General features: G+C 34.7%; 2 protein-coding genes across 2 annotated transcripts; both read left to right on the forward strand.

Annotated features, from left to right (window-relative positions):
* The first annotated feature begins 2,361 nt into the window (after nucleotides 1-2,361).
* Nucleotides 2,362-4,747, forward strand: LOC108711649 (nodal homolog 3-B-like). Its single transcript, XM_018253591.2, has 3 exons — nucleotides 2,362-2,717; nucleotides 3,100-3,872; nucleotides 4,231-4,747. Exons 1-3 carry the CDS (start codon nucleotides 2,444-2,446, stop codon nucleotides 4,387-4,389), a joined length of 1,206 nt encoding a protein of 401 aa, XP_018109080.1. The 5' UTR covers nucleotides 2,362-2,443; the 3' UTR covers nucleotides 4,390-4,747.
* A 3,887-nt stretch (nucleotides 4,748-8,634) lies between these two features.
* On the forward strand, nucleotides 8,635-11,020 carry LOC108711650 (nodal homolog 3-B-like). The gene is made up of 3 exons (XM_018253592.2): nucleotides 8,635-8,975; nucleotides 9,354-10,126; nucleotides 10,499-11,020. Exons 1-3 carry the CDS (start codon nucleotides 8,702-8,704, stop codon nucleotides 10,655-10,657), a joined length of 1,206 nt encoding a protein of 401 aa, XP_018109081.1. The 5' UTR covers nucleotides 8,635-8,701; the 3' UTR covers nucleotides 10,658-11,020.
* Nucleotides 11,021-13,686: the final 2,666 nt, after the last annotated feature.

Below are 13,686 nucleotides of genomic sequence, written 5' to 3' on the forward strand. Positions count from 1 at the left end.
CAAATCTTTACGGAGAATTTAGTATTTAGCTGAATCCAAAAATTATCAAGGTGGTCCAATCGTAATAAATTACTATATTTGTATAAATGATAAAGTAGTGCAGTGTAAATGTCTACAGATTCATACACAAAACTTTTTAAGTACCGTACTATATATTGGTATAGATAATATCCTGATAATAGACTGTCTGTGACAAATGAGATAAATGAGATACTATTTCATCTAGATGGTGCATGACTGCAAGCTACTTTATGGTTCAGGTATGGGACCTATTATTCAGAATGCTTAGGACCTGAGTTCTCTAGATAAGGAATATTTCCATAATTTTGATCTCCATATTTTGTCTACTAGGAAATTGATTAAATATTAATTAAACCCAATAGGCTGCTTTTGCCTCCAATAAGGATAAGTTATATCTTAGTTGGGATCAAGTACTGTTTTATTATTTGAATTATTCCATTACAATGAAGTCTACCGCAAATGACCTTTCCTTAATTTTGGAGCTTCCTGGATAACAGGTCCTGTACCTGTATTAGAATTCTAATTAAATATAGTTGATAAGGTATTTCAAATTGGTATTGGTATCTGGTCCATTCAAACTTCAAGGAAGCATCATCCATTGCCATTAGTGAAACAAAAGAACCACTGGCAGCCATATCTCATCTCAGGGATGAAAGGGCAGCTGATCAAAGAATTCCATTTTTTTCTCAATACATATTTCAAAAAATATGCAAACATTGTCTGGTTTTGTTTTTTTGCACAACAGAGGATTTATTTATCATATTTGCCATAAGCAGTAAAACAAAGGCTGAGGGAGAGTGCCAACACATAAAGAGAGACTGATGCACCATATATTAATTTACGAGAGGATTAAAAAATATTAGACTGTGAAGAATTCTATAAAGTGATGAGGATGCAGGCTGGTATTTCATGAGTTTTAAAGGAGAACTAAACCCTAAAAATGAATATGGCTGAAAATGCCATATTTTTTATACTGAACTCATTGAACCAGCCTAAAGGTTCAGTGTCTTTATTGTAGTAATGATTCAAGTTGTGATAGGAGTTTTCTATCTTGGATTTTGTTAGGAGTGTCAGTGACATGCACATGCTCAGTGCCCTGTTGAGAATCTTAGGGTTTGCTCTTTGGTTAAGCTTTAGTTCTCCTTTAAAGTGATATCTGATACACTCATTTTCTAGGGTCAAGTTATATTTCTCAATACATACAGTAAGTCTTTAATATGTCATGCAGTACAAGTACCATTACATTGATTCGCACGCATTGATTAGATTGCACAACATTACTAAGCACCATTTATAAGAATAGAATTTATTTATTTATGACTATTATTTATAATAGAAAAGATATTAAGGGGCAGATTAATCAAGGGTCGAATTGAAAATTTTAATTTTTTTATTTTGAGTTAATTTTAGTTTAATTTGACTAGGGAATAGTCCAAATTCGAATTTGGGTTTAAACCAAATTAAAAATTGGTCTTTGTCCACAAGCTACATCAAAATATAAATCACACTCCTTGTCACAAAATAAATGTGCATCCCCATAAGTAATTCAATTACAACAAATGCATCCCATACCTACATTTTTTCAAATCACACAGTGAACTTGGAGCATGAAGACCCAGCTATCATTATGGCGAGTTAGCTACACCTGCATACAGTATGTATAGGTGCTTCAATCCAAAGCAATCATGGGGGAAATAACAGTTTACTCTATCAATATAATGCATTATTGTGATGAATTATTGAGGCTGCATCAACTTACTTATTAATATACAATATATAATGTGTGCCAATATCACTAAATTGAAAGGGAAACTGAAAATATCATTAAACTGTAATAGTTTAGTATCTTCCGCCAGATGTTACAAGAAATAACCTACTCTGCCTTGTAATTCCCTTATCTTCTCCCCTTGCCATTTAAAAAATTAAAAAACAGCCAAAAAACCTATGGGAAGGCAGTAACCAGACCAGACCATATAATTCATGTTTATTTTTAGACTGTAAAGGTGAATACTGGAAGATTCCTGCTACAAGTTATTTTATTTCAGTGCTTACATTATTATTTTATAAAATATGAAAGTTTATTTTTTAGAATGCTCCACCCACTGCAGTAGTTAAAGATACAAAAACAATATCTCCATTTAAATCCTAACTAATTTAGTTTATAGCTTTAATGTGCCACAATCTACATAAAGGCAAATGGTTTCTGCTTGGGTCATTAGCATAACAGAAAGAGTGAATCACATTTAGGCTTGGATCATACAGATCAAAGCAACAATGGAATGAAGAATCCTGATTGGCCTCTGTCCATCCCAGTATAAAGTCAGGGAACTCCCAGACTGTGCATCAGTATTTTGAGGAGCTCTGAACAAGAAGCATCTCCTCAGCTGGATGATATCTGGAGTCAACACAGATCTACTCAGAGATGGCCTTACTGAACCTGTTCTTCTGCCTTGTGTTTAGCTCCCCACTGATGGCGATGCCTCCAGTCCTACAGGGGAGAAAAAGCATGAGTCCAGATTCTATCCTAAAAGACACATCCACAGATGATGGAGTCAGGGACTTCCAGGGGAGGAAGTTCCCCCAATTCATGATGCAGCTGTACCAGAATATTATCAGAGGCAGAGATAAAGATCTATCCAACCTGGAACATCCAACTCTTCAGGAATCTGATACCGTCCAAAGCTTCATTGCTAAAAGTAAGTACCTTATCCTCATTCCCCAATCCCCATTTTTTATTTAATTCTATACTACCTGGTATGATATTCATTTAATTACTGTACCTATTTAAATAAATCCACATGTAAAGGATGCACAACTAAAAGTAACTAGTTTGTAGTTTAATATAGTTTTATTAAGTCTTTACTATTTCTCAAGTTTACTTACTATTGCTAAGTGGAACATGCACAGGATCACTTAGTATTTCAAAATGTCATAATGTTTATACATGTTTTATTTATGGTGTAAAACAAAATTTAGATAATTTCAGATAATTTTCCTTTATATTTACATCTTCCTGTAATGAAAGATTTGGTATAAATAAAAGAAATATAAATTGTATTTCAATTCCTTTGCCTGCAGGTTATATTACAAAGGGAAATCACTGGACCTTGTTCTTTGATATGTCCTCCATCTCCAGAAGCATTGAGCTGAAGTTGGCTGAGCTACGTATTTGCCTCCCTTCCTTTGGAAAGTTCCACACTGTGACCGTAGAAATCTACCATACAAAGGATGGCAAGGAGAAATTATTTATGGGATCATTCAAGTCTAAGCTTTCTTCTGCTCTAGATGCTGACTGCAAGGTCTTCAATCTCACAATTTTGCTGGAGAACTTTCTCATCAGGGGAAAGAGGTTGATAAAGGATGAATACATACAGGCAAAGGGTCTCCATCTGAGAGATCTAGAGAAGAGTGTCATAGAAATAAGAGCAGAAAATGTTGATACATTAAAACAAGACAGACATCATGTATCTGACTTCACTGCTGAAAAAATCATACTAGTTGTGTTTGCTAAAGAAGAGTCTCATGCTAAACCTGATCCCCCCAGTCTTGGCAAGAAGCTGTTCCCTTCAAAGTATGGTATTGATGATAATGCCAACAAGGTGAATGGATTTCGGAGGCTTAGAAGGAACAAGAAAGAGAAAACACAAATCCATGTGAGCACCGTTCCACCTAAACCTATTGAAGAGATCAAACCCAAGTGCAAGAAGGTGGACATGTTTGTGGACTTTCAGAAGATCGGATGGGGCAGCTGGATTGTTTACCCCAAGGCATATAATGCATATAGATGTGAATCCACCTGTGCAGTTCCACAGAATGAGACAGAGAATGCAACAAACCATTCCTACATTAAGGTACGTGTATAGTTTTGTTTTTTTTTTGCATGTCTTTATTTAGCTGTTTAATATTGAATATTTTGTTTAAGACAAATTATTGGTACTTTTTTTAACCTGTGTTGATCAATGCTGTGAATTATTGTACCTAATAAAAGGAGAGCACCTATATATTTTAGTTAAGATGGTATAATGAATTTTTCTATTAAAAAATGGCATGAATTATATGTACTTTTGAACTGTTATATAATAAGGCACAGTGCCCTTTATTTATCTTGAGAAATATATTGTATTATTGCCCTGGATGTCATTCAGTAAAATATATATTTATACTGCTTATGATCATGCAATGTATTAATATAAATATTTGTGTTTGCAGAGTTTGCTCCCTCTGAGCGACATGGAGAGAAAAGAGTGTCCCTCCTGTGTCCCAGTGAAGATGATGTCCATGTCAATGTTGTACTATGAGAATGAAGATTTTATCCTGAGGCACCATGAAGAGATGATTGTAGAAGAATGTGGTTTCAAGGACATGTAACACTGACTTTGTTTCACAGATTTTTATTACCACATCCAACTAATCCATCTTGGATTCCTTATTCATCCCATGTTTTTTACATTATAATGTGAGGCACACATTTATCTTTTTTTTATTTTACTCTGACCTTTTGTACTGAGAAGCTGATCCATGAATCCACTGCCTGTTATTTAGAGCAGCACTTGTCCCATTATCTAATGTATGCATGATATTGTCTCAATTAGCCTTGCTCTATATATTTTTTATGTAATGTTTTCTTATTTCATTATAAGTAATATAGGCAATGGTCATTTACAATGTGTGCACGTTAATTCAAGCACAGAATATTGTATATTGTGATAGATATGAATAAAATATATTTAGTTAAAATCTCCATCTTTTCTCTTTTGTCATCTAAAACAAATGTAGTAGTCCCAGATACAGGTACGGGTCCTGTTATCCAGAATGCTCGGGACCTGGGGTTTTCCGGATAACGGACCTTTCCGTAACTTGGGTCTTCAGTCTACTAGAAATTCATTTAAACATTAAATAAGCCCAATAGGCTGGTTTTGCTTTCAATAAGCATTAAAGGGATACTGTCATGGGAAAAAAATTTTTCAAAATGAATCAGTTAATAGTGCTGCTCCAGCAGAATTCTGCACTGAATCCATTTCTCAAAAGAGCAAACAGATTTTTTTATATTCAATTTTGAAATCTGACATGGGGCTAGACATATTGTCATTTTACCAGCTGTCCCCAGTCTTGTGACTTGTGCTCTGATAAACTTCAGTCACTCTTTACTGCTGTACTGCAAGTTGGAGTGGTATCACCCCCCTCCCTTCCCCCCCCCAGCAGCCTAACAGCAGAACAATGGGAAGGTAACCAGATAACAGCTCCCTAACACAAGATAACAGCTGCCTGGTAGATCTAAGAACAACACTCAATAGTAGAAACCCATGTCCCACTGAGACACATTCAGTTACATTGAGAAGGAAAAACAGCAGCCTGCCAGAAAGCATTTCTCTCCTAAAGTGCAGGCACAAGTCACATGACCATGGGCAGCTGGGAAATTGACAAAATGTCTAGCCCCATGTCAGATTTCAAAATTGAATATAAAAAAATCTGTTTGCTCTTTTGAGAAATGGATTTCAGTGCAGAATTCTGCTGGAGCAGCGCTATTAACTGATGTGTTTTGAAAAAAAAAAAACATGTTTTCAGATGACAGGATCCCTTTTATGTTATCTTAGTTTGGATCAAGTACAAGCTACTGTTTTATTATTACGGAGAAAAGGGAAATCATTTTTAAAAAATTTGGATTATTTGGATAAAATGGAGTCAATGGGAGACAGCCATTCCATAATTCGGAGCTTTCTGGATATCGGGTCTCTGGATAAGGGATCCTATACCTGTATAGGATTCATATACATTTCAATACTTTTCTTTTTGTCGTATTTGTCATTTTTTCATTATTTTAAAAATATAAATTGGACCTAACTCACAATCACGATTTGGCTTAATTTACGAAAAAAATCCAAATGAAAATTGTACATGTAGGAAAAGTCTTTTTTGAATTGAATTGTTTTGAACCACAACATTTTCAGATTTTTGAACGTAAAACCAACATCAAAATGTCTAAAACCCAATAAGATCACGAATGAAAGAAACATCTTCCAGTTGTAAAAGGGAAATCTGCTATTGACTTCTACATGGCTTTGACAGGTTTTAGCTGGAGTATTTTTGCATTCACATGTTTATCAGCTTTGGAGCATATTTATCTCCAAAAATTTGAGGTTTTTTCCCATCTAAAAATTTGGCTTTTTCCCCTTAGAAACTCAACCAGAAAAAAAATTAAGCTTAATAAATAGGCCCCCAAACTCATTATATATTTAAAACAGATAAAGCAATTAAGAACCAGGATTCCCATGAATGTAACACATTTTATATATTTGAGATCATCTAAGCAAAACTGAAGGATAATAGCATATGCCTCGGAAATTCTGGACAAAATCTACTGAATGTAGTTACTTTTTCTCAAATGTGAATATGAATTAGGGTTTGCATTTGGTTTGGTTTTCTCCCAAATCTTTTCAGGAGAATTTAGTATTTAGCTGAATCCAAAAATGATCAAGGTGGTCCAGTCTTAATAGATTACTATATTTGTATAAATGATAAAGTAATGCAGTGTAAATGTCTACAGATTCATATACACAACTTTTTGAATGTTAAGTGCTATATATTGATTTCGATAATGTCTTGATAATAGACTGTGACAAATTAGATACTATTTCATCTAGATGGTGCATGACTGCAAGCTACTTTATGGTTCAGGTATGGGACCTGTTATCCAGAATGCTTAGGACCTGAGTTCTTCAGATAAGGAGTATTTCGATAATTTTGATCTCCATATTTTAGGTCTACTAGGGAATCAATTAAACATTAATGAAACCCAATTGGATTGTTTTGCCTCCAATAAGGATTAATTATATCTTAGTTGGGATCAAGTACAAGGTACTGTTTTATTATTTGAATTATTCAATTACAATGAAGTCTATGGCAAATGGCTTTTTCCTTAATTTTTCCTGGATAAAAGTTCCTGTACCTGTATTAGGAAATAAAGTTGATAAAGTATTTTAAATCCGGTATTGGTATCTGGTCCATTCAAACTTCAAAGAAGTTTCCATCCATTGCCATTAATGAAACAAAAGAACCACTGGCAGCCATATCTCATCTCAGGGATGAAAGGGCAGCTCATCAAAGAATTCCATTTTTTTCTCAATACATACTTCAAAAAATATGCATAAATTGTCTGGTTTTGTTTTTTTTTTGCACAACAGAGGATTTATTTAGCATATTTGCCATAAGGAGTAAAACAAAGGCTGAGGGAGAGTGCCAACACATTAAGAGAGACTGATATATATATTAATTTAGGAGAGGATTGGAAAATATTGACTGGATTGGAAATAAGACTGTGAAGAATTCTATAAAGTGATGAGGATGCAGGCTGGTATTTCATGAGTTTTAAATGAGAACTAAACCCTAAAAATTAATATGGCTGAAAATGCCATATTTTATATACTGAATTTAAGGAACCAGCCTAAAGGTCCAACATATTTATTATAGTAATGATTCAGTTGTCACAGGAGGTTTCCATCTTGGATTTTGTTAGGAGTGTCAGTGACATGCACATGCTCAGTGCCCTCTGAGCAGCTGTTGAGAAACTTAGCGGTTGTCACAAATCATCAAGCAGAAAATTAGATTAGTCTGTTATATAAACTGAGGTTATAGGGCTGATTATTAAATTCTAATGCTAATTGCACTGGTTTCTGTGCTGCCATGTAGTAATTATCTGTATTAATTACTAATCAGCCTTATATTGTGACATTTCTATTCTATGTGTACTGTATATTGTGAGTGGCTCCCTAAGCTCAGTAAGTGACAGCAGCACAGAGCATGTGCAGTGAATCAGCAGAAAAGAAGATGGGGAGCTACTGGGGCATCTTTGGAGACACAGATCTTTACTGCTAAAGGGTTGTGGTTGCGTTGGGTTGGTACAGAAGTAAAAAACATAATGTACAACATTTCTACCCTACTTCTTTAGTTAGTCCTTAATCCTCCTTTAAGGTGATATCCGATATACTCATATTCTAGGGTCAAGTTATATTTCACAATACTCAAGTCTTTAATACGTCATATAGTACAAGTACCATTACATTGATTATCAGTTTATGTCAATGCAAAGAGCTGACAGCAGTGTTAGAAAGAAACAAAAAGATCCACATAAAAAGCAGGGTTTCAAAATTTGAAACTGTAACATAATATCAATATTAATATATTTTATTCAAAAAATACATATTTATGATGTATAGTCTATTTGTTTTTAAACTGTCCACTTATCCAGGTGTAATATGTAAAGGTGAATAACTGGAAGATTCCTGCTACAAGTTATTTTATTTCAGTGCATATATTATTATTTTTTTAAATATGAAAGTTTATTTTTTAGAATGCTCTACCTGCTGCAGTAGTTAAAGATACAAAAATAATATCTCAATTTAAATCCTAACTAATTTAGTTTATAGCTTTAATGTGCCACAATCTACATAAAGGCAAATGGTTTCTGCTTGGGTCATTAGCATAACAGAAAGAGTGAATTACATTTAGGCTTGGATCATACAGATCAAAGCAACAAAAGAATGAAGAATCCTGATTGGCCTCTGTCCATCCCAGTATAAAGTCAGGGAACTCCCAGACTGTATATCAGTTTTTTGAGGAGCTTTGAACAAGAAGCATCTCCTCAGCTGGAAGATATCTGGAGTCAACACAGATCTACTCAGAGATGGCCTTTCTAAACCTGTTCTTCTGCCTTGTGTTTAGCTCCCCACTGATGGCGATGCCTCCAGTCCTACAGGGGAGAAAAAGCATGAGTCCAGATTCTATCCTAAAAGACACATCCACAGATGATGGAGCCAGGGACTTCCAAGGGAGGAAGTTCCCCCAATTCATGATGCAGCTGTACCAGAATATTATCAGAGGCAGAGATAAAGATCTATCCAACCTGGAACATCCAACTCTTCAGGAATCTGATACCGTCCAAAGCTTCATTGCTAAAAGTAAGTACCTTATCCTGATTCCCCAATCCCCATTTTTTATTTAATTCTATACTACCTGGTATGATATTCATTTAATTACTGTACATATTTAAATAAATCCACATGTAAAGGATGCACAACTAAAAGTAACTAGTTTGCCCATTAATTATAGTTTAATTGAGTCTTTACTATTTCTCAAGTTTACTTACTATTGCTAAGTGGAACAATATCACTTAGTATTTCAAAATGTCATAATGTTTATACATATTTTATTCATGGTGTAAAACAAAATTTAAATGATTTCAGATAATTTTTCCTTTATATTTACATCTTCCTGTAATAAAAGTTTTGGTATAAATAAAAGAAATTAAAATTGTATTTCAATTTCTTTTTCTGTAGGTTATACTACAAAGGGAAATCACTGGACCTTGTTTTTTGATATGTCCTCCATCTCCAGAAGCATTGAGCTGAAGTTGGTTGAGCTACGTATTTGCCTCCCTTCCTTTGGAAAGTTCCACAGTGTGACCATAGAAATCTACCATACAAAGGATGACAAGGAGAAATTATTTATGGGATCATTCAAGTCTAAGCTTTCTTCTGCTCTAGATGCTGACTGCAAGGTCTTCAATCTCACAATTTTGCTGGAGAACTTTCTCATCAGGGGAAAGAGGTTGATAAAGGATGAATACATACAGGCAAAGGGTCTCCATCTGAGAGATCTAGAGAAGAGTGTCATAGAAATAAGTGCAGAGAATGTTGATACATTAAAACAAGACAAACATCATGTATCTGACTTCACTGCTGAAAAAATCATACTAGTTGTGTTTGCTAAAGAAGAGTCTCATGCTAAACCTGAAACCCCCAGTCTTGGCAAGAAGCTGTTCCCTTCAAAGTATGGTATTGATGATAATGCCAACAAGGTGAATGGATTTCGGAGACTTAGAAGGAACAAGAAAGAGAAAACACAAATCCATGTGAGCACCGTTCCACCTAAACCTATTGAAGAGATCAAACCCAAGTGCAAGAAGGTGGACATGTTTGTGGACTTTCAGAAGATTGGATGGGGCAGCTGGATTGTTTACCCCAAGGCATATAATGCATATAGATGTGAATCAGCCTGTGCAGTTCCACTGAATGAGATGGAGAATGCAACAAACCACTCCTACATTAAGGTACGTGTATATTTTTATTTTTGGCATGTCTTATAGTATCTATTATCTAATAAAAACTTCAGTATTTTTAACTGCTTAATATTGTATATTTTGTTTAAGACAAATTATTGGTACTTTTTTTAACCTGTGGTGATCAATATTATGAAATTATTGTACCTACAAAAAGGGATAGTGCCTATATATTTTTGTTAAGATGATAATGAATTGCATGAACTATATGAACTGTTATGTAATAAGGCACGGTGCCCTTTATATATATTTATATTGGGAATATATTGTATTATTGCCCTGGATGTTAATGGGTAATATATACATTTATGCTGCTTATGATCATGCAATGTATTAATATGAATTCTTTGTGTTTGATTGCAGAGTTTGCTCCCTCTGAGCGACATGGAGAGAAAAGAGTGTCCTTCCTGTGTCCCAGTGAAGATGATGTCCATGTCAATGTTGTACTATGAGAATGAAGATTTTATTCTGAGGCACCATGAAGAGATGATTGTAGAAGAATGTGGTTTTAAGGACATGTAACATTGACTTTGAATCACAGGTTTTTCTTACCACATCCAACTAATCCATCTTGGATTCCTTATTCATCCCATGTTTTTTACATTATAGTTTGAGGCACACATTTATATATTTTTTTAAATTTTACTTTGATCTGAGAAGCTGATCCATGGATCCACTGCCTGTTATTTAGATCAGCACTTGTCCCATTATTTAATGTACGCATGATATTGTCTCAATTAGCCTTGCTCTATATATTTTTTATGTAATGTTTTCTTATTTAATTATAAGTAATATAGGCAATGGTGATTTACAATGTGTGCACATTAATTCAAGCACAGAATATTGTATATTGTGATAGATATGAATAAAATTTGTTTGGTGAAATTTCCATCTTTTCTCTTTTGTCATCTAAAACAAATGTAGTAGTCCCGAATATAGGATTCATATACATTTCAAGACGTTTATTTTTGTTGTATATCCTGGTTTACTGCTCCATAAAGAAGGGGGTCTGGAGCACCTGAACCACATCAACTATCTGGTGAGATATTAAAATTTTGTACTGTAGCATCTTGTTCCTTTTACCATTGTGATCATTATTTTAAAGAACCACTGGCACCCAAAGTAATTTGCTAAAGAGTGATTGCCATGTGCTTATACCAGAGTGGTATCCCTTGCTCCATTCCATAAGCAGGAGCCATCTGAAGATATACCCCCATATGTAATATAAGGCACTAAGTTTGCCCAAGAGCAGTAACCCATAGCAACCAGTAAGATGCTTGCATTTAAACAGGTGACTAGTAAATTCTACCTGCTGATTCGTTGCTATGGGTTACTGCCCCATGGCAAACTTAGTGCCTTATATTATATAACCCCAATAGAGTCTAATTGTATTGTGCCTTCCCAGGAGTTACTGGAAGTTGGACCCCTTGCCTGGGTTCTGGAACCAGTATATAGTAACCCAAGGAAGGTAAAGGCAGACCCTAACCCATCCACCTGTTACACATGCTTCCTGATTCTCTCTCATACATTTGCAACATATTTTTATCTAATCATGGTGGCATTTGTGCTGCCCCCCCCCCGAGTGGGACTGAAAGCTTGATCCAATAAATTTAAAGTTTTTTTTGTTTTTCCAAGAAAGTGCTTTTTAGATTAATGTTTTACTAATACAGCATATTGCTGTTTGGCAGGGGTGCAACTCCTAGGGGGTATTTATTTAAACTCACATTTTTCTCATTATTTTAAAAATAAGAATTGGACCTAACTTCCAACCACGATTTGGCTTAATTTACTAAAAAAATACAAACGAAAATTGTATGTGTGGGAAAAGTCTTTTTTCGAATTGTCACCCAGAACCCACAAAAACTAGCATCACAATGTCTGAAACCCAATAAGATCATGAATGCAAAAAACATCTTCCAGTTGTAAAAGGGACATCTGATATTGACTTCTTAATGGATTTGACAGGTTTTAGCTGGAGTATTTTTTGTATTCAGATATTTATCAGCTTTGGAGCATAATAAATCTCAAACATTTTTAGTTATATTTCCCCTCTAATAATTTGGATTTTCCCCTTAAAAACTCAACCAGAAAAATTTGAGGCTTAATAAATAGGCCCCCCTTTCATAGGTTTCCTCTTGTATTTCTCAACTTGGCCTTGGTTTATATTGTTCTGGGCTTTGTCCACAAGCTACGTCAACATATAAATCACACTCCTTGTCACAAAATAAATGTGCATCCCCATAATTTAATTAAATTACAACAAATGCATCCCATACCTACATTTTTTCAAATCGCCCAGTGAACGTGGAGCATGAAGACCCAGTGTCATCTCACGGTGTATTCGTATACTGCTGAGATGACAAAAAAGTTTACTTTGACTTTGAGCTATCATTATGGCGAGTTAGCTGCACCTGCATACAGTATGTATAATTGCTTCAATCCAAAGCAATCATGGGGGAAATAACAGTTTACTCTATCAATATAATGCATTATTGTGATGAATTGTTGAGGCTGCATCAACTTACTTATTAATATACAATACCTAGGGGCCAATTCACCAAGCTCGAGTGAAGGATTCGAAGTAAAAAAACTTAGAATTTCGAAGTGTTTCTTGGGCTACTTCGACCATCGAATGGGCTACTTCGACCTTCGACTGCGACTTTGAATCGAAGGATTCAAACTAAAAATCGTTGGACTATTCGACCATTCGATAATCAAAGTACTGTCTCTTTAAGAAAAAACTTCGACCCCCTAGTTCGCCATCTAAAACCTACCGAACCCAATGTTAGCCTATGGGGAAGGTCCCCATAGGCTTGCCTACGTTTTTTTGGTCGAAGGATATTCCTTCGATCGTTGGATTAAAATCATTCAAATCGTTCGATTCTAAGGATTTAATTGTTCGATCGAACGATTATTCCTTCTATCGCAGTTTTTGCGCTAAAATCCTTCTACTTCGATATTCGAAGTCGAAGGATTTTAATTCACAGTCGAATATCGAGGGTTAGTTAACCCTCGATATTCAACTCTTGGTGAATTTGCCCCCTAATGTGTCCCAATATCACTAAATTGAAAGGGAATGTGAAAATATCATTAAACTATCAATGATTTGCAGTTTAATATTTTCTGCAAGATGTTACAAGGAATAACCTACTCTGCCTTGTAATTCCTTTATCCTCTCCCCTTGCCATGTAAAAAATAAACAACAGCCAAAAACCTATGGGAAGATAGTAACCAGACCAGACCATATAATTAATGAATGACTTGAATCGGTTTATGTCAATGCAAAGAGCTGACAGCCGTGTTAGAAACAAAAAACAAAAAGATCCATATAAAAAGCAGGGTTTCAAAATATGAAACTGTAAAGTAAATATTATTATATTTTGCTCAAAAAATACATATTTATCATGTATAGTCTATTTATTTTTAGACTGTCCACTTAACCAGATGTAATATGTAATGGTGAATGACTGGAAGATTCCTGCTACAAGTTATTTTATTTCAGTACTTACATTATATTTAATAAAATATGAACGTTTATTTTTTACAATGTT

This window comes from Xenopus laevis, chromosome 3L (genome assembly GCF_017654675.1).
Source record: "Xenopus laevis strain J_2021 chromosome 3L, Xenopus_laevis_v10.1, whole genome shotgun sequence".
Taxonomy (NCBI): Eukaryota; Metazoa; Chordata; class Amphibia; order Anura; family Pipidae; genus Xenopus; species Xenopus laevis.